Raw genomic sequence first — 19,079 nt, 5'->3', positions numbered from 1 at the left:
ATGGTGCCAGCATCTGCTCAGTCCTGGTGAGGGCCTCACAGCACATGGAATCACAAAGGTAGAAACGCATACAGAAGAGTCCACAGGGCAGAACAGGAGCAAGAGGCAGTGGAGACAGCTGCACTTGCTGTAGGACAACCCATGTTCTCATGGGAACTAAAATAACCCATCATTAATCCCCTCCAAGGTGACCTCCCCATGACCAACCACCTTGTATTGCACCCACTTCTCAAAGGTTTCACCACACAACACACCAAACTGGGACAAAAATTCCAACACAAGGAACTTGGGTTGGAAACATAAATCACATCCAAACTACAGCATGTGTGCATCAAGTGAGAAATGCTAGAATTGTTTGAAATTCCTTCAGTTAGATTCTGTCATCAACAACATGGAAAAATACAAATTTGAAGCACATGGAATTTTCAAAGTCAAATATAAAACAGATGATGTTGTATGATTTCATTTATGTAAAGTGCAAAACATTGAAAGTGATCTCTACCTTTAGAAGTCACATACTGGTCACTCTTGGGAACACATGCAGGAAAGAGGAGTTATACAGACTAAGACATTGTTTTACCATGTACCAGCTTCTTGGACAAGTGTATTCAGTTTGTGAAATTTTATCAGAAATGCCTACCAACCCATACATACAAATGTTTCAAAGACACTAATTCAATAATATTTAGTAAAATAAAATTTATTAGTACCCAGTGTTTTAAATGACCAAGGTGGACACTCAATAAAGATTAAATTCTTATTAGCTTATGAAAAGAAAAATTGCATTGTGAAAATCACAGCACAGAAATCAATAAATTCTATATAAGCTGTTTAATAGAGGATATCAATAGACCTTTGCTTCTCATCATGTCCAAAATTACATGAAATATATGTCTCATTTCATTGCAAAAGACAAACATTTGATAGTGTTCACTTTGATATTTCCTTCAAAAGACACATCTGAGACATAACCATAATATGTAGATAAATGAAAAATACATGTCACTTTTTTTCACAAGTTAATCAAATAGAATAGCAGGAAAATAAAGAAAGCAGATTTTATGCTGAAGAATTTAGCTGTTATTATAATGGTTATATGGAATCAGAAATTTATATTTGTTACATCTACTTTCCTCAAAATATTGATGGATAGACAGTAAAGCCAAATCTAAATGGTATACATGTGCACATACTCTGGTACACATACTCACACACATGCACACACTAAAATAAAAAAAATGCATGATGCTGGTTGTCATTCTTCAAGATATGACTGTATCATTCTTCTTTCAATTTGGGGGTACAAATGAAGAAACATGGAAGAATTGTGCAAAAGCATACAATTTACATATTCCTCCCGAAATCAGGGATTTTCCTATTCCTTATCCAAGAGAGACCAAGTCTGGATGCACTGGAATCCCTTCTCATCAGCAGAAAGGGGCTGACAGCTGGGAAACACCCAGAAAGTATTGCAGCCATCTTTACCAGCAGCCAGTGGGGATTATAAATAACAGTGACACAAACCTGAAAGAGGCAGGAAAGTGTGTAAAAAAACACAAAGGTGCTCACCAGGAGGAGGATGGTTTTGGTGGCTCTGGACTCAGGAGAGGACCTGAGGGAGCTGCTCTTATGAACATGCTGCATTCTCTGCTTGTGCCTGTGCAGGATGAGCACCATGGAGCTGCTGGCCCAGAGCATGAGCACCCCACACAGGACATCAGGGAGTGTTATCAATGCTGCATACAGTGATTGTAAGGTTTTGCTAAGATGAACACCAGAACAGTATCCAAAATCTTTCATGCTTGTGATATTATTGTTGCTCCTTTTTCTAGTCATATGTGAAATAATCATAATATTTACAAGCAGGTACAGAATCCAGCTCAGGTATATGGAGAAACCAATGTATTTGGGAGCTTTCACTTTAAGCTCTGAACAGCTGGAGTCCTCAGGACTAATCTTAATGGCCTGGAAGACACTCAGGAGGCAGGTGCTGCCAATGGACACACCCCTGCCCACCCTGTGAAGATAGTAAAGCAGCTTGCATCCAACATCACTGAGGAAACCTTTCCCTCCAAAAGCTGCCATTGTCTGGGGAACGCCTCTACACAGGAGAGCTAACAAGTTGGCCACAATCAAGTGCTGAAGAATCAAGTCTGTGTGTCTTACCCTGCACCCAGTGAAGTAAAGGACCAGGTAATGGAGGAAAAGAGATGAATTGCCCAAAGCTCCAACCACAGTCTGTGACAGGAAGATGATTCCTACAGCCACATCACTGGTTGCCATCCTGCCAGTTCCCTGCTGTGCCAGCCAGAGTATCCTGCAGGGGAATAGGAGGCCTGGGCTGCACGTGTTCTTTCAACAAAAACCTAGCATTTCCCACTCTCCCATGTTCCCACTGCAAAAATTGCATGCTTTTGTTTTACTGGCAGATTTTAATGATGTCTGGTGGATTTTTTTCAAGCATGAAAACAGCGGATAGAGTACAATAGTTAAGAATTCACTAAGATTTCACCTCACTCCAGTCAGAATGACAATTACCAAGAATACAAGCAATATAAGTGTTGGCAAGGATGTTGCGGGGCAAGTACAGTCATACATTACCATTGGGACTATGGAAAGCAGTATGGAGATTCCTCATAAAACTCAGGAAGGAAGCCATCACTTGACCCAGCTATCTCACTCCTTAGTTTATACCCCCCAAAATTAAAATCAGCATACTACAGCGAACAGTCACATCAATAGATAGCAGCTCAATTCACAATATCTGAACCAATCTATGTGCCCTTCAACAGATAAATGGAAAAATAAAATTTGGTATATATGCTCCATGAAATATTACTCAACCTTAAAGAAAAATGAAATTATGGCATTTGCAGTAAATGGATGGAACTGGAGAAGTTCATGCTAAGTGAAATAAGCCAATCCCCCCAAACCAAAGGCCTATTGTTCTCTCTGATAAGCAGATGCTGATCCATAGTCAGGGAGAGAGATAAGAAAGAAGGAAGGAACTTGGGTTTGTGCAGAGGGGAGTGAGGGGAGGGGAGGGGCTGTGGGGGTGGGAAGGACAGTAGAATGGGACAGACATTACTACCCCTATGCATTATGATCACACCACTGGGGCGGCTCTGCACCATGGACAGCCAGAGGGATGAGAAGGTGTGCTCCATTTGGGTGCAATGGGTCAAAATGCATTCTACCATCACTATAACTAATTACAACAAATTAAAAAAAAATACAAGGGAAACCACTAGAATAGAAGAAGGGAATCATGGAGAGGGAGGGGAAGAAAAGGGCAGGTACTGAGAAATAATATTGATCAAATTATACTGTTTCATTGTGTGCACATATAACAAACTCCACTGTTGCATAATTATAATGACCAATTAAAACAAAGACTTGAGGCAGGTGCTGAAATCACTTTGCATAATGACCAGGAGAACTTGTCACGAAGAAGCTAAACATCTGTCTAAATTCTTGCTCTGTTTAGAGGAGTGGAGGGGACATGAGCCTGGCTGAGTGGTGAGAGTCAGTACCGGGAGCCCACAGGCCTCCTTAACAGTGGTGAGTGGGTTCTTCAAACAGTCCACTCCTGCGTTTAGCTTTTATTGTTACAGCAGGCACCTGTCCCATGGTGCCTTATGTGCAGGGAGACAGTCTTGGCTCCATGTCAGGACAGTGACCACAGGGCTCACTTGGCTGTGGGTGAGGAATACAAGGGCAACAACATCTGTCACAGGAACTGTTTCTCCATGTTATTTCCTATGCTTTGTCACACATCAACACTAGGGTAGTAGTGGCATCAGTGCTGATTTAAGAGGACACCCTCTGAAATGTCTTAAACAACACCTGAGTTCAGTAAAACTGCTAGCAAGAAACAATATCAGTGACTGATATTACAACAGGAGCCACAGAGACACACTGGCATGAATACAGCATGAAACTTTATGATTCACAATATTGAGAGAGCAGATTGTTAGCTATCATTCCTATATGTTAATTCAATAGACTTTATTGTTTAGAGCAATTTTAGGCTGGTAGAAAAATTGAGATGAAGGTGAAGAGGTTTGTCATCTATCCCTACACACTCATACCCTACTCCACAATGAAATTCCTAAACCAGGTGGTGCATTTGACACAATGAGGAGGATATTTTCAAACAGGCAAAACAAGATATATGTATAATATGTGGTTGGAAACCACAATTATTATATTCAATTTTCTTTATAAGTTTCTTAACACTATAAGAGGTAAATATCCTCAAAAATTCACAGACATCAGATGGTTTCAGAACTGGTACAATGATTGTCTCCAAAAGCTGCACCATGCCCAGAGTTAGAAATAAGGTTCTACTCAAGCTCACCATTCACATCCCTTTCTACACGGTACTAGAGGATTCCTGTAAGCTCTTCCGACTCCCACAACAGGCTTGGAGATATTGTAAGTCCTGATCTAGAAATCCAGAGAAGTTAGCATAGAATTCAGGAGACTGATTTCAAATGCATTTTGAAAATTGGTGTAGTCTATTCAGCAGTCTCTATCAGTGAGAATCACTTACCCTCCACTAAGAGCCCTCAAGTATGGCTGTAGGACCTAGGAACTGAGTGCCCTTCCCTGCCTGAATCTACTCCTTAGGAATTTTTCTGCTCTCTGTGTGGCTCTGGCATTCAACCAGGAGTAACAGGGAATCCTGTTTTTGGATGTGATCATTTACCCAGACTCCTGAAATAGATCTTCCCTCACAGATGCTGCTCTTTAGTCTGACATTGGAATACTCACCAGGTTCTCTCTCTTTGGCAGGATGGTGATCTCAGTGCAGAGGCCTCTGTGACCACAACATGTATTGAAGAGAGGTGGCCAGCTCCTGAGATATGGGTCTGTGACTCTGTGACCTCACCTCCCCTGGGACCTGCAATTATCTCTGTGCCTGTAGCAGCAAGAAGTGTGCAGGCTTGGAAAGCTGAGGACACTGCTAAAAACCTTCTCCCAAGATGACACTTAGCAAAAACAATTATAAGTTTTTTGTTGTCATCTATTATGAGGATCCTGGAGTGTTGGGAGGTGCGTTTGCTTATCCATGATCCCTGGAGTCACACAGTCACATGCAGGGGAAGAGTAAATACTGTGGTCTGACATGTGAGGGACTGGCAGCTCACTGCATTCCTTGCTTTCCGAAACTTGTTGCTTCCTTTTCCTCATTTACCTACTTGGAACCCCTATTTTACCTGTTAGTGGAGAAATGGAATGAGACTAAACACCTGGGAAGGATTTTAAAAGACACAAGTAAAAGAACATGCTAACAATGCATTCTGAGCATTAATGCATTCTGAACGTCAATCCTCTTAAGATATACAATTCATCTTCACTTGTTTGCATGACTCAATGACAGTTAATGTAAAAAAAAAAATTTAGGAAAAATATACTTTATCAATACTGATCCCATTAGTGACAGGACAGATTTTACAAGAAATAGATAATTCTGTAAAGGGCCCCTCAAAGCTGACAGTAGCAGCCCCAGATGGTTTGAGAGTCCAGATCACCCCTTCTGTTGTCACTAGATTCACCCCTGCTGTGAACGCTAACTACAGAGCCTCACGTGGTGACCACAAAAGGCAGCCATTTCCAATATTTCCAATTCATCCAACCTTGAGGAAACACTGGTGAGAGTGAAGAGTCCTCAAATCACTGTGAGCTTTCCCATTCAGGTCAAGACCTGTCACGACAGTGGAGTGCCTGGGCAGGGACTCTACATGGGTGTGAGGAGAAGGCAAGAGAGAAGGGGACGCAGGGACAGGACATGGGGAGAAGGTAGCACCGAGTTCCTGGGAAGGTGGTGAAAGGCAGAGGAGTCAGCACATGGCTGGACTTGGGCATGCAGGGGCAAAGTGTTAGTGGGTACTAAGGACACGGGGCCCACTGGCTGTGGAGACCCGGGATGATGTTTTCATAGGATGAAGGGTTCCTGGAGGTTGGCATGAAACAGAGTGATGATGGTCAGCAGCTTGCAAAATTCATCAAAGTTTTAAATCTTGAGTCATCAATAGACAGGTTTGAGAGGGAGGTGTAGATACGAGTGGGTTTGATGTCCTGGATTTAAGCAGAGGCTATAACAGAGTGGGCTGGAAAGGAGAAAGGGTCAGGGAGAGGTAGTGGGTCTTGGAGAGAGCCAAGTTAGACACAGGGCCATGAGGGAGTCGAGAGGGCAGTGTGTTGAGAAAGCTAAGGAGGCCAAGAGACCACCAAATAGCAAGAGAAGCATCAGAGAGACCACCTTACAAGATGGGCTCTCTAGAGTTCAAGACTAAGTAGGAGGGGACATTGCTCCATCCAAGTGGTGTGGATGGAGGTCATGCAAAGACACCAGTAAAGCCAACCAATGCGTCTTGCCTTACACCACACACACATTACAGTCAGAGCTGCGCACCCTGGAGAAAACTGGAGGAGGATGGGGTTGGCAGTGACGTGCTTTGGTCTGAACCGTGAGTTGAGGATACCTCAAGATCTCTGACCTTATTTCCTGCTCCAGTGACAAATCTTCAAATATCTGTGTTTAAAGATGACTCTTAGAGCATTAACACTGCCACCCACCTCTGTGGTCAGCCATTGTGTCACTACCTCCTTTCTGGGCTGTGGCGGGATCAGAGGTCACTCTCTGGCCCTGCCCTGCCATCTTCCTCCTTTGCCTTTGTTTCTACCTTGTACCACTAATAACTCCCAGGATATTTCCATTTAACACATATGGGTCTGGAAATCTGTCGTCTTGAGACAGTGTGAAGGCCCTGGCTAGAGGAAGGTCAACTGCACTCTCAATCAGCTGACTGTGTCCTTATGCAATCAACTCTAGGCTCCCTGATACTTTGCTACTCAGCAGCAGGCCAAATTCCTTGAAGCCCAGATCCAGATAGGGAGAGGCCCTGAATGTCAGGGCCCATGGAGTTGTTCAAATCAGTCAAAGCACAGAGCAGCTGGGAGCCCTGGAAAACTCACCCTGATGACCCTCCTCAAACCATCCCCACCTTGATGTCATCAAGCTTCTAGGAACAATTCCCCTGTGGTGACTCTAGCACCTGCTCTCCATTGCAGTGTGAGTAGAGAGGATCTGCAGATCTTCTAGGCAGGTGTCAGTGTGTGGTCTCTTCCCTTTATGTCTGAGTCAAATAAAAAATAGGCACCTGCTCCCCTGTCCTTTAATCCCTGGTGAACATTATTTCTCCAGAACTTTTTCCTATCTCTGTCCATCGGTGACTTCAGCCCATAGTCACAATCCCATTTTGTCCTCTGTTCCTGTGACCATTGCCCTCCTTCATACCGCAGACTCAAATGTCTCATTCACTCAATTTTTTTAAATATATATTTTTAATTTGTTGTGCTTAATTGCATATGACAGCAGAATGCATTTCAACTCATCATACAGAAATGGAACACAACATTTAAATTCTCTGGCTGTATATGGTGTAGAGATGCACCATCCAGGTAATCACACATGTACCTAGGGTAATCATTTCCATCTCATTCCACCATCTTTATACCCTATGTACCTAGGGTAATGATGTCCATCTCATTCCATCATCTTGATACCCTATTAACTCCTCCCCACCCTCCCCTTTGCCTAGTCCAAAGATCCTCCATTCTTCCCACATGTCCCCACCCCAATCATAGAGCAGCATCCACTAACTGGAGAAAACATTCAGACTTTAGTTTGGGGGCTTTGGCTTACTTCACTTAGCATAATATTTTCCAACTCCATCTATTGACAGGGAATAGGCTGAAATGTTGGGGCTAGGAGTAGATATAGGGAAAGAGAAAAGACACAGGTGATGGTATATGCAGAAGAAGGTGTGGTGAGTGGTTCTTGTAATGCTGGGGGACACTATTGTTGAACATGAAAAAGAAAAACTCCAAAATAGTATGGCCTGGGAAGAAGGTGTATAGAGGAAAGCAGCACACTCATGACATTGATCCTTTCTCAATGCATTCTTTCCCAGTGACACAACAATCCCTAGAAAGAAAACCAAAGCATTGCTCCTTCTTCAAATATATTCTTTCCCAGTCATACTACAATGGGACCCTGAAAAGAAAGAGATAATCAAAGAATGCTGATCTCAGACCCTGCACTCTTTTCTGTGTAAAACTTTTCAATTCTCACAAACTTGTTTCCCAAAAGGCAAACTGACCACTGACAATAGACACCCCCATCTCACTCAATAAGACAAACTCCAAATACCTAAGTGCCCCAAATTGACACCTTATTAATTAAGTCACCTCTCAGTGTAACCTATGTAAGCACAGATTTTCCCTTGGGCTTCAGGATCATTTCGTCAAGGAAAAATGGTGCATCAGAGGGATTACTCCCTTCCTGAATAAAACTCCATTTTTTAATAAAACGCTGAGCCCATGAAGTGTGTGTCCACCCTGGTCCTTTTGTGCTAACAAGAATAGACTAGAAGGACTGTATGGAAGTGAGGGATGAGAGGGGTTTGATGGATGTAAAGGCAACAGAATTGGAGAGATGGACATGTAGCATGATGCACTGTTGGACAATGACCCTCACAGCTCTGAGTTTTTTTCCAACTTTGAGCATGGCTCTGGTGCACATGCTGCTCTCTGCATTGATAGGGGACAGGGTAGCATGACATAAGCAGGTCCAATTGCACCCAAATGAGGACCAAGCACAGGGGAGGAGACGCAACAAATAGCAGATTGTCTGTCCAAGTACCAGATGATGGTTTGGGCCACTGGAATGCTCTAAGCCATGCTATGGTTGAAAGTGGACATTTTTAAGTGATGCCATACTGGGTCAAATTGCCTCTATAGGCCATGCTGCAGGACTTTCTGGATGAGAAGTTCTGGTCCCTAATGACATATGATGAGCATTTTTCTTATATTCTTTTGCTATCTAGTTAACTCCTTTGGGCAAATTTTTGCTTAGGACATTGGCCAATTATCATCTGGGTTGTTTTTATTCTTGTTGACTTTTAAGAGGTCAGATATATATTTTGAAAACATTTCTCCCAGCCTCTAGCTTTTTTCTTTTATGAACATGCTTTTGTGTTTGTACCTAAAAAAGTCATTGCCAAGCCCAAAATCACCTAAATTTTCTTCTATGTGATCTTCTAGATTTTTGCAAGAATTTCATTTGACATTAAAGTTTATGGAGGCAGTTGGAGTTAACTAAATTTATGCGTGGTGTAAGTAATAATGGTCCAAGTGTCCATCAGGAAGAGAATGGAATAAGGTTTTGCATATGCATTCATACACTGGAATAACACTCAGCAATATGAAGAAATTAATGCTCATACACGAACTGAACTGATGAATCAAAAACATTACACTGGGCATAGTAGCTGTGACAGACTTGAGTATGACCCCAAAGATGTGCACATCCTAATACCCAGAACCTGTGAACATATTACCCAACACAAAAGGGACTTCAAAGGGCCCATTATCCCTCAAGTATCTAATTTTGACACTATAGGCTGCTCATCCATCAATGACCCCACACATGTTCCATCTATGACAGAGATTCTTCAAGGTGCAATTTCAGAGGCTTTCAGGTTGTTGACACAAATTCCCTATCAGCCCCCACACCCTCTTCTTTATGTTCAAGACACAATCACTGGCCCATACGCTCAGGCCCTCATCTTGAGGTGGGAAGGTAAAATGGGGAGAAGAAATGGACCCTTAGTAAACGGAGACCTATGAAAATAAGTCAGGTTGAGCTTGCATCCTCGGGTGATGACAAACAACATTCAACATATGCTTATCAAAGATCAGACATCAACTTCAATAACATCCACCTGAGAGAGCTATAGAATGTGTCAGGATGTTAGGAACAGCTAGACTGATTGACAAATGAACCTGCCAGCCTTCTTGTATAAGGTGGAGACCACACGATCTGATTGTCAGGAGACTCAATCTTCAAGGAAGCTTGTTTAACCCTTACCAAATCAGCAAAATCTAACAATGGCTCCTATACTTAGGATCCCAGTCCATCTTCAATCATATGTAGAGAGCTCAAAGCTGGGTACCTCACTCATCTCTTCAGACAAGGGTTTCTCAGAATTTACTGAGTGTAAATTCTTTAGATGTCCTTCAATAAATCTTTATCTTTGCCTTGTTTTCCTGAAGTGTCCTTCAATTTTGTGAAAAAGGTTGAGAAACTAGATAACTTCCACTTGGTATCCCCATCTTAAGAATTCTCTGTACCCCTCTGGTGACAACCATGGATCCTCATACATCCTTCCCAGCAGAGCTGGTGCCAAGACCTCAAAAAACAGCGGGCTTTCTAGGACCACCTCCCCAAGTAATCCCTAGCAAAGCACCAATAACTGAAAGTCCCTGCTGGTCATGTAGTGACCCCAAGAGACTTCGTGGGGAGTTAAGGCCAACCTGTGGGTCAGCCATCATTAAAGGTTTGCCTCAGGAAAGTTGGCATCTTCCATTGGGTACTTCAGCCCTGGAGCCTCCACCACCCCAGGTGTCATCAGTAACATTGATGAAAATCATCTCCACCAGTAGCAAGCCCCCTGCTTCATACCAACAGCCTGGTGACCATCAGCCTTCCTCACATCCCTTCTTACACAGGGGCAGGAACCTTATGAGAAGAGCTAGCGTCCCAACCCCAGATTGTTAGCCTGGGCAGTGGGAGCATATCCAAGGGCAGGTCAGGGCTGGTTTGGACAGCAGAGTTTTGAGATGAAACTCAAGTCCTGAGTTGAAACAGAGCTTGACCTCCATTCCTCCATCAGGAAGAAAGGGGGCTGAGCAAGCCTCACTGCAGCAGGCCTGTCAACCTTGCCTTCAGACATGGGCCAGGCGTTTACTGAGGAAGTGGGGGGCCGCAGGTTACGAGGGATTGAACCAAAGGGGCCTAACCATTCAACCATTCCACAGGTCCTCCACCCCCTTTTTTATTTTTGAGACAGATCTCACTAAATTCTTCAACCTTTATAAATTGCTGAGACAAAGCCACTAGGATTAGAGGCACACACCTCCACACTCAGCCCCTTTCACTTGACCAACAGGTGCCTTGTATTTTGACAGTTCAAAAAACAGACTAACAGATGCCCAGCATTTTAATAGAGATTTTTCAAAAGACCAACAGGAGTCTGATATATTTGAATGATATTTTCTTTTAAAGCACAACAGAAGCCTGGTATTTTTGAAACACAGTTTTTAAAAGAAATTCAGAAATCCTGAAAAAAAAATCCACATATTTCTTAGATCATTTCACCCAAAGATGCCCACGATAAACATCAAAATATGAAACTGCAGTTTTGAGAAGAAACTCAAATTTTCTACCTGTGGTAGCTGGTGAGATGGCCTTTGGCAGCTCCTAGGGGTGGGCTAGAGCCCTCCCATGTTACAGTGAGATGTGGAAAAGTAAGAATCGCCACCTCAAGTTCACACAGCAACAAGAACCACTGCAGAAGACAGAAACCTGCTCCTGCTAGAGTGCCGGGCTAGGGGTTTATACAGCACTTGGGTGAACGCTATTGGTTCAAACTTATGCTAATCAGGGTTTGAAAATGGAAGAATGCTATTGGTTCCCAGTTATGCTAATTAGGTTTCAGAAAAGCACTGTTGTTATTGGTTAGTGCTGAATGCGACTGGGGTTTGTCTTTCTTTATTTTCTCCTGGGTCTCAGGAAGCTGGAGGTTGAAGTCACAGAATTGCACATGTTCAGTGAGGGTTGGGGTTCTGGCGCTGGCTGCTACAGCAGGTGTCAGCTCTGGGCCATGGAGCCCTGGGGTGATAGGTCAGCAGCCATGGCTCCCTGGCCATGGACTCTCAACCCAGGCTCCTGATGGCTTGTGCTGCCAGGAACCCCACTTGGCCCTGCTCTCCAGCTCTGCCTGCCATGCTCTACTGCCACTTCTAGGCAGGGACCAGGGGACTGGCTGCACATCCTGGCCACCGTGTCAGGCCAGTTTGTGTCATTCTGTATTGACAGTGTGCTTGCTGTGCCACCCAAGCTGGCCTGCAGCCCTTGGCTCCTGAGATCCTGGACTGCAGGTGGCACCGAGGCCAGGAACTTTTCTGCCTGAAGAAAGATGTAGCCAAAGATCGCAGGGTTTGGAGAAGCCAGGTGGAACAGAGGGCAGGAGTCAGAAAACAAGGTGGCACAAATGGGGCAGGGGGACCACACCCATAATTTCAGTGACTTGGAAGACTGAGGCAGGAGGCTCAGCAGTTGAAGGCCAGTCTCAGAAATTTAGGGAGAATCTGTCTCAAAATAAACAATATAGAGGGTCACTGTGTAAGGCTGGTGGTGGACTTCCCTGGGTTCAATCCCAGGTAAGGGAGGCAGGGAGTGCTTCTTAAAGAGGGAAAACACTGCAGGACAGAAGGATTCTTCACCTCAGAAGAAAAGGGAAGCTAGAAAAATGTAGAACAGGAAACCTACAGTCTACAACTCCACCATCAACTAGAACCATACAGTCTGCCTCAGTCAGCCTGGCAATAAAGGTCCCACTACCTGGAAATGTCCCCACAGTCCCACTGCCAGCAGGACACCAGAGAACTCCCAGCCTGACCTCTTGTGCACTCAGCTCACTGTACTAGGTTCTCATCTTTTTCTTTTTCTCTTATTTTCTGGTCCTGGGCAGGGAACCAGGGGTGCTCTACCTCTAAGCTTCAGCCCCATCCCTTTTTACTTATTTATTTTTATTTTGAGACAGTCTCTCACTAAGTTGCCTAGGTTGGCCTCCAACCTGGAATCCTCCTTCCTTAGCCTCCTGAGTAGCTGGGATTTTAGGCCTGTGCCTCCCCACCTGGCTTCCCATGACTTCTAACTGCCCTAGGTGCTGCTTTTCTTCCTGGCCTTCCTCCTCTCTTTGGCAGATTTCATCAGTAGAAAATTTCTTCTCCAGGCCTCTTCGCTCCCTCAACCACCTGGGCACAATCAAAGGCAGCAGAGAATTGAAGTCTGTACTAGATGACAGCAGGAATGTCTACATGGAGTGTGTTCTGAGCACAAAAGGACCTTAAATTATTAAATCAAGGAGGTTTTAAAGGTGAGAACAGATAATAAAATAGAAAGCCAAGGGTCCTGAGAACCTCCCAGTAAGGAGAGCCTCAGGGCAATGGTCAGATGAGCCACAGCCCCACCCCCAGGGCAGCAGGACCAATGGGGCAGACAGGCAGGGAGGGAGGGTTTAGTGCTTTCTCTTGGAGAAGGGCCTGCAGAGGACACTTAGGCCTCATGCAGCTGCCCACTGCCCGTTCTCTCCCACTGCACTATCCACCCCTCTAAGCCCCAGGCCCTGTGAGTCATGCTAACCCTGAGGGGTACAGGGGAACCCCGCACCCTCCCTCCTTGACCCTGTCACACTCAGTCACCCCCCACACTCTCTATCTCGTGACAACATGTGACTAAGTTTAGAATACCGTTTAAAGGCTGTGCATGGGAAATATTGTCCTGCTGTCATGTGGTGGGGGAACAAGATGAAGGGCAGCCGTGACAACTCATATTCCGGCAGTCACAGACTTAGAGACGTGCACAACGTTATAGATGGCAGAGACCTCTGTGAAACACACACACACAACAGGTGACTATGTGAGTGACAGAAAGGGAACAGAACTATGAGTGTGTTGGTGTCTGCATTTCAAGTGTGAATGAAGGAGCAAGGCAACTGTGAGATCCTGGAAGGCCTACGTGTGCCAGCATTTGACTGAGCATGTGAGAACGTGCACCTTTGTGGCCACACATGAATTTGTGTGGGGTGTGTGTGTGTGTGTGTGTGTGTGTGTGTGTGTTTGGGAAGCATATGATGAGCCATAGGGCTCTACATATAGAGTTTCTACTTAGTGAAAATAGAGTTTCTACTTAGTGAAACCAAAGCACTGTTCATAGGTTGGGGGGGAAATGAGCAATCAACTTAATACCAGCACTGCCAATGATTGTAATTTCATTTCCTTGAGATGAAAGTAACAATAATCCTGCTTCACTCTTCCTGCTAAGGATTGCTTTAGCTATTCTGGGTCTCTTATTTTTCCAGATGAATTTCATGATTGCTTTTTCTATGTCTATGAGGAATGCCAATGAGATTTTGATCAGAATTGCAGTAAATCTGTTCAGTGCTTTTGGTAGTATGGTCATTTTGATAATATGAATTCTGCCTATCCAAGAGCAAGGTAGATCTTTCCATCTTCTAAGGTCTTTTTTGATCTCTTTCTTTAGAGTTCTGTAGTTTCCATGGAATGAAATTGGAAATCAATGACAAAATAAACAATAAAAATTACTTCAACACCTGGAGACTAAACAATATGCTCCTGAATGAACAAGGGGTGGCAGAAGACATCAAGGAGAGGTTAAATAATTCTTAGAGGTGAATGAGAACATAGATCCAACATATTGAAATCTCTGGGCATTATGAAGGCAGTTCTAAGAGGAAAGTTTATTGCATGGAGTTCATTTCTTAAAAGAAGAAAAAGTCAACAAATAAAGGACCTCACATTACATCTCAAAGCCCTAGAAAAAGAAGAACCAATCAACACCAAAGCAGTAGGAGGCAAGATATAATTAAAATAAGAGCTGAACTCAATTAAATCAAAATAAAAGAAACAATTGAAAAAACTGACAAAACAAAAAGTTGATTCTTTCAAAAATTAAACTGACAGACCCTCAGTTATGCTAATGAAGAGAAAGAGAGAGAACTCAAAATACCAGCATACGTGATGAAAAAGGTAATATCACAACAGACACTTCAGAAATACAAGGATAATTAGAAATTATTTTGAAAACTTATACAATAAAATAGAAGATATTGAAGGTATCAATAAACTTCCTAAGTCCTATGTTTTGCCCAGATTGAATCAGGAAGATACATAGAATTTAAACAGACCAACATCCAGTGGTGAAATAGAAGACGCCTGGGCTGGGCTGGGCACAGCGGTGACACACTCGCCTGGCATGTGTGAGGCACTGGGTTCGACTCTCAGCACCTCATATAAATAAAAAAAATAAATAAATAAAGGTCTATCTATCAACAACTAAAAAAATATGAAAAAAATAGAAGTCACCATCAGAAGCCTATCAACCAAGAAAAACCCAGGACCAGATGGATATGCAGCCGAATTCTACAAGACCTTTAAAGAAGAACTAATGCCAATAATCTTCCATTTATTTCAGAAAAAAAAAGAGGCAGAACTTCCAAACACATTCTATGTGGGCAATATCACCCTGACTCCAAAACCAAGCAAAGACACATCACAGAAAGAAAACTTTAGACCAATATCTCTCATGAACATTGATACAAAAATTCTCAATAAAATTCTGGAAAATCGAATACAAAAACATATCAAAAATTTCGTGCACCATGACCAAGTGGGATTCAGATCTCTTGTATCCTCTCTACACCATGCAAACTATGACAAGCCCTGGCTCCTGCACCATGTAATCACCCGCAGGCTGGTTCTCACTGGCCCTTGGGACAACAGCCTCCTTGCCAGGGATGCATGTGGCCACATAGTTCTCATAGTATGGCCTGTTCATCTGTCTTGTCTCTTTAGTGGGGCCAGAGTCTGAGTCCAGGATGTTCCTGTGAATTTTCAATCAGCTCATTGACAATAGAAGAAGGACAGCCACTCTCACCAGGACACACTTTATCACAGCCTTGTGTTCCAGATTACCCTTGCCAGGGTCACTGTGGCCAGCTGCAGGGAGCAGCCCTCCAGGGACTCCTTGTATCCACCCTCTCCTGCAGGTATGAGGGTTGGAGTTGACCCTGTGGGTTGCCCACATGTATGCTGGATGGTTGCTTCTGCTGTGCCAGCTGCTGTCTATGCTCAGAAGGTGTGTCCCCAGCTCTGCCATATGTATCCTCTGCTGATGTTCCATAGAGCACAGGTGTTTCATGCAGTCATGGTTTAGCAGCTCATCTGTGGGCATCTCCAGGCTGCACTGGCTCCTTAAGACTCCATAGAACATATGGAGAAGGTCTTGGTGCACATCCCCTGGGAGCAGAATACTGCACACTCCATGCCTCATCACTGAAACCCACCTCCTTCCCAGTGCTGGGGTAGGTGTCCTGTTCCCAAGCCTCCACCTTCTCCATATGCCCCTCAGCATATGCTTCAAGTGACCCATCCTGTTGGCTACTTTCGCAGTCTTCTTTCCTGTGACACAATCCATTGCCAAGAAATGGATGTGATGCCACCATCAGATGTCACAAACAGGAGCACTTAACTTGGTCTACACTCTCCATACCCCAGCCTGCCTGGAGCTGAGGCCACAGAACCACAGGATTGGCCCAGTTCCAGGTCCCAGCCTATTCCCAGAAGAGAAGAGAAGGGAATGGTACAGGATGGGACAGAAGCCAGAATTAGCAAGATGTGGGGTCAGGAACTCTGGGAACTCACAAGTCCAGTGAGACACACAAACCCTCTGTGAATCACTCAGAGGTCCCACCTCAACGTTTCCTGAACCTTCCATAGGAGACACCATCAGCCTTCAGGGATCATGGAAAAGCAAGAGCCTCTCCCAAAGTCCTTGACACTTATTTTGAAGTTACTAACAAGGAACTGATAATTGCCTTAGTAATTGTCAAGTGTGGAGAAACTTTTTTCAGCCTTGTCCTGGGTTCCCCAGGCCTGCACTGTCAGTGCCTCTACAGGTGAGGTGATAATTGCAGCCCCAAGGGGAAGGGAGGTCACAGGAGTGAAAAACCTTTATCTCAGGGTGCAACTGCCTCCTCCCTGTGCTGCTGTCAGGACCTCACACTGAGCTCAACTGCTTGTTCACAAGAAGCAAGGTGAGTGTTTTCTATTTCAGCATCAACAGTCAGGAAATGGAGTCTGAGGACGTGGTCATGTCTGCAGAGGGGTTTGGGGGTGGAAACTGATTCAGTGAAAAGGTGGACAAGAAAAAGAAATAAATCCTTCAGTATGAGCTCAGTAGTAAAAGGATAAGTGTCCCTGACCTGAAGCCAAGTCTTCCTGGCTCTTAATGTTATTTAATAAAATACACCCTGAGGAGGTGTACAGGTGAATAATACCATTGTTAGTGGGTTTTTATTTGAGAGGAGCCTAAGGACTGAAGTTAGTCACTAATCTCTTCTTCTCATTACTGTATAAAATCATAGAGCATATTTTGAAGTGCTCTATGGCTGTTTGTAATGTCTTCCTGCCCATAGTAAAGGTGACAATGGAGCTGTAAGGCTCACCTCATCCTGTGCCGAGAACACCTGGGACTGTTTCAGAAATAAAAGTGTCGTGTTTTTTCTCACACTACATTACCATCCACCTAGTGCATACAGGAACCGTACCTCCCTGAACCCCGTGCTGTGATGGCTGAGGCGAGACTTCTCTCCCTGAGGCACACACAAGAGAAGGCTCATTGTAGGGACAGGAACTGCACAGTGGTTGCTGGAAAAACTGATCTGTGGTATTTCCCCTGGTTTAATAATATTTCATCATTAATCACAAATTCATGGCAGTTTCCTCTGTTTTTTTACTTCATTCAGCAAAATATTCACAAGCTCCAGCTTCTACTGACCTGTCTCTTGTACTGAAATGTCCTCCACAAATCCTGCTTCATCACTGACGGCTGCAGTAATGTAGCTGTCAGTGCCCAGGAGCTCTTAGCCTGATATCAGTGAGGACTCCATTTCGATCCTAAACTATTTATCAGAGATTAGTGTTCCATGTTCCATTATTCAGGACCAATTGATAATTCTGAATATTTCCTTTTGAAATTCTACTATACTTTTATTTCTTCAGTGACAACAAATGAGTATTTCTGCTCTGGAATTAAACCTTTGTTTACAATGGATATTCTTCCACTTATTTATTTTAAATTTAAAAAGTACATAATTTTGTAACTTGTAGACTGATTCCTCAAAAACAGTTTTTGTTCATTTAATTTTAAAATTATTTTTAGAACATTAGAGTTACACAAAACACTAGGCTCATTGGACCCTTTGTTCCACTTCAGTACCCACTACTTTCCTTTCAGACACCTCATCGCCCCCATTCCCCATTTCCTGTGGAACTGAACATTGGTTCAGTCTTGAATTTACCAACATGGACACTGGCAAACCTGAAGGACTGCATGATCATTTGTCTTATTGGAATTGCTGACCATAGAGGTCAGGATCATACATCTCATCCAGTAAGTGGACCCCATCAGTTGGCCAAATGTTTGCACCAATTTTAACACCATTGCCAGTTCTTGAGATTCCTGGCCTATCTTCATCCTTCCAATTGGGGTATTTCCTACCATTTTATTTTAGATTCTGGTTGGTGTGCACTTGTACTGAGGAGCTGTTTAAATAACGATGTGAAACTCCCTCCTCCGTATTTATTATTTATTTATTCAGTGATGATTTTGCTTTGAAATACCTTTTGAAAATGTTCATCTATCTTTTCTTCTATTATGCATTCTGTAAGATGTATCAGTACTGTATACACCAAACTCACCCAGTGTGTGGCACTTGATGATCAGTCGCCCTCAATTTAACATATCCTACCATGTCATTTCAACCATATGCTTCATGTGTTTGTGCTGTTTAATATTCATTTTTCTAACTAAGAACATGGAAATATTCTTTTTGTTATTATCAATGTCCTAATGCTCACTTTTAAAGTGTATGTCAGAAATGCTCTGAGATCTGTTTTTGTGTAGGGTGTGAGTGGCAATTGAAGTTCTTTTTCCAATGTGACTAGCAAATATCAGTTCTTTCTGAAACTTTAAGTTTTAAATTCTTTCTATGAATTGTTCTCACTTTTTATTGCCTCTCCCAGGTTAGCATCATCTGATGGTCTAGGCTGATTTTTTCTACACAGCACACTGTTAAATCTCCCCCTTCAACCTGTGCATCTTGAGGGCTTTGCAATCCCACAGGTGCATGCAATGGAAGTTACTCTTGGCATCAAACATGATTTGAAGATGGAGATCTCACTATGTTGCACAGACTGGCTTTAAACTTCTGGGATCAAGTGAGTCTCCTGGCTCATCTCCACAGCTAGCAAGCAGATACAGGTGCTTCCCACTGTGCTTGGGCACAACTAGTTTCAAAGAGTCTTTTTGCTCAGAGGAACTACTGTTGCCATATGCAAAGGACATTGTGCTGAATGACAAA

At 43.5% G+C, this 19,079-nt stretch overlaps 1 protein-coding gene across 1 annotated transcript; it reads right to left on the bottom strand.

The window, feature by feature from the left end:
• Window positions 1–1,344: 1,344 nt before the first annotated feature.
• LOC113177360 (vomeronasal type-1 receptor 4-like) lies at window positions 1,345–2,283 on the bottom strand. The gene has a single exon (XM_026381878.2). The coding sequence runs from the start codon at window positions 2,281–2,283 to the stop codon at window positions 1,345–1,347; it is 939 nt and encodes a 312-aa protein (XP_026237663.2).
• Between the last annotated feature and the right edge of the window lie 16,796 nt (window positions 2,284–19,079).

Source organism: Urocitellus parryii, chromosome 15 (assembly GCF_045843805.1).
Source record: "Urocitellus parryii isolate mUroPar1 chromosome 15, mUroPar1.hap1, whole genome shotgun sequence".
In the NCBI taxonomy this organism is placed as follows: domain Eukaryota; kingdom Metazoa; phylum Chordata; class Mammalia; order Rodentia; family Sciuridae; genus Urocitellus; species Urocitellus parryii.
Note: the sequence above shows the minus strand (reverse complement) of the source record. Positions and strands in the feature narration are given on the sequence as shown.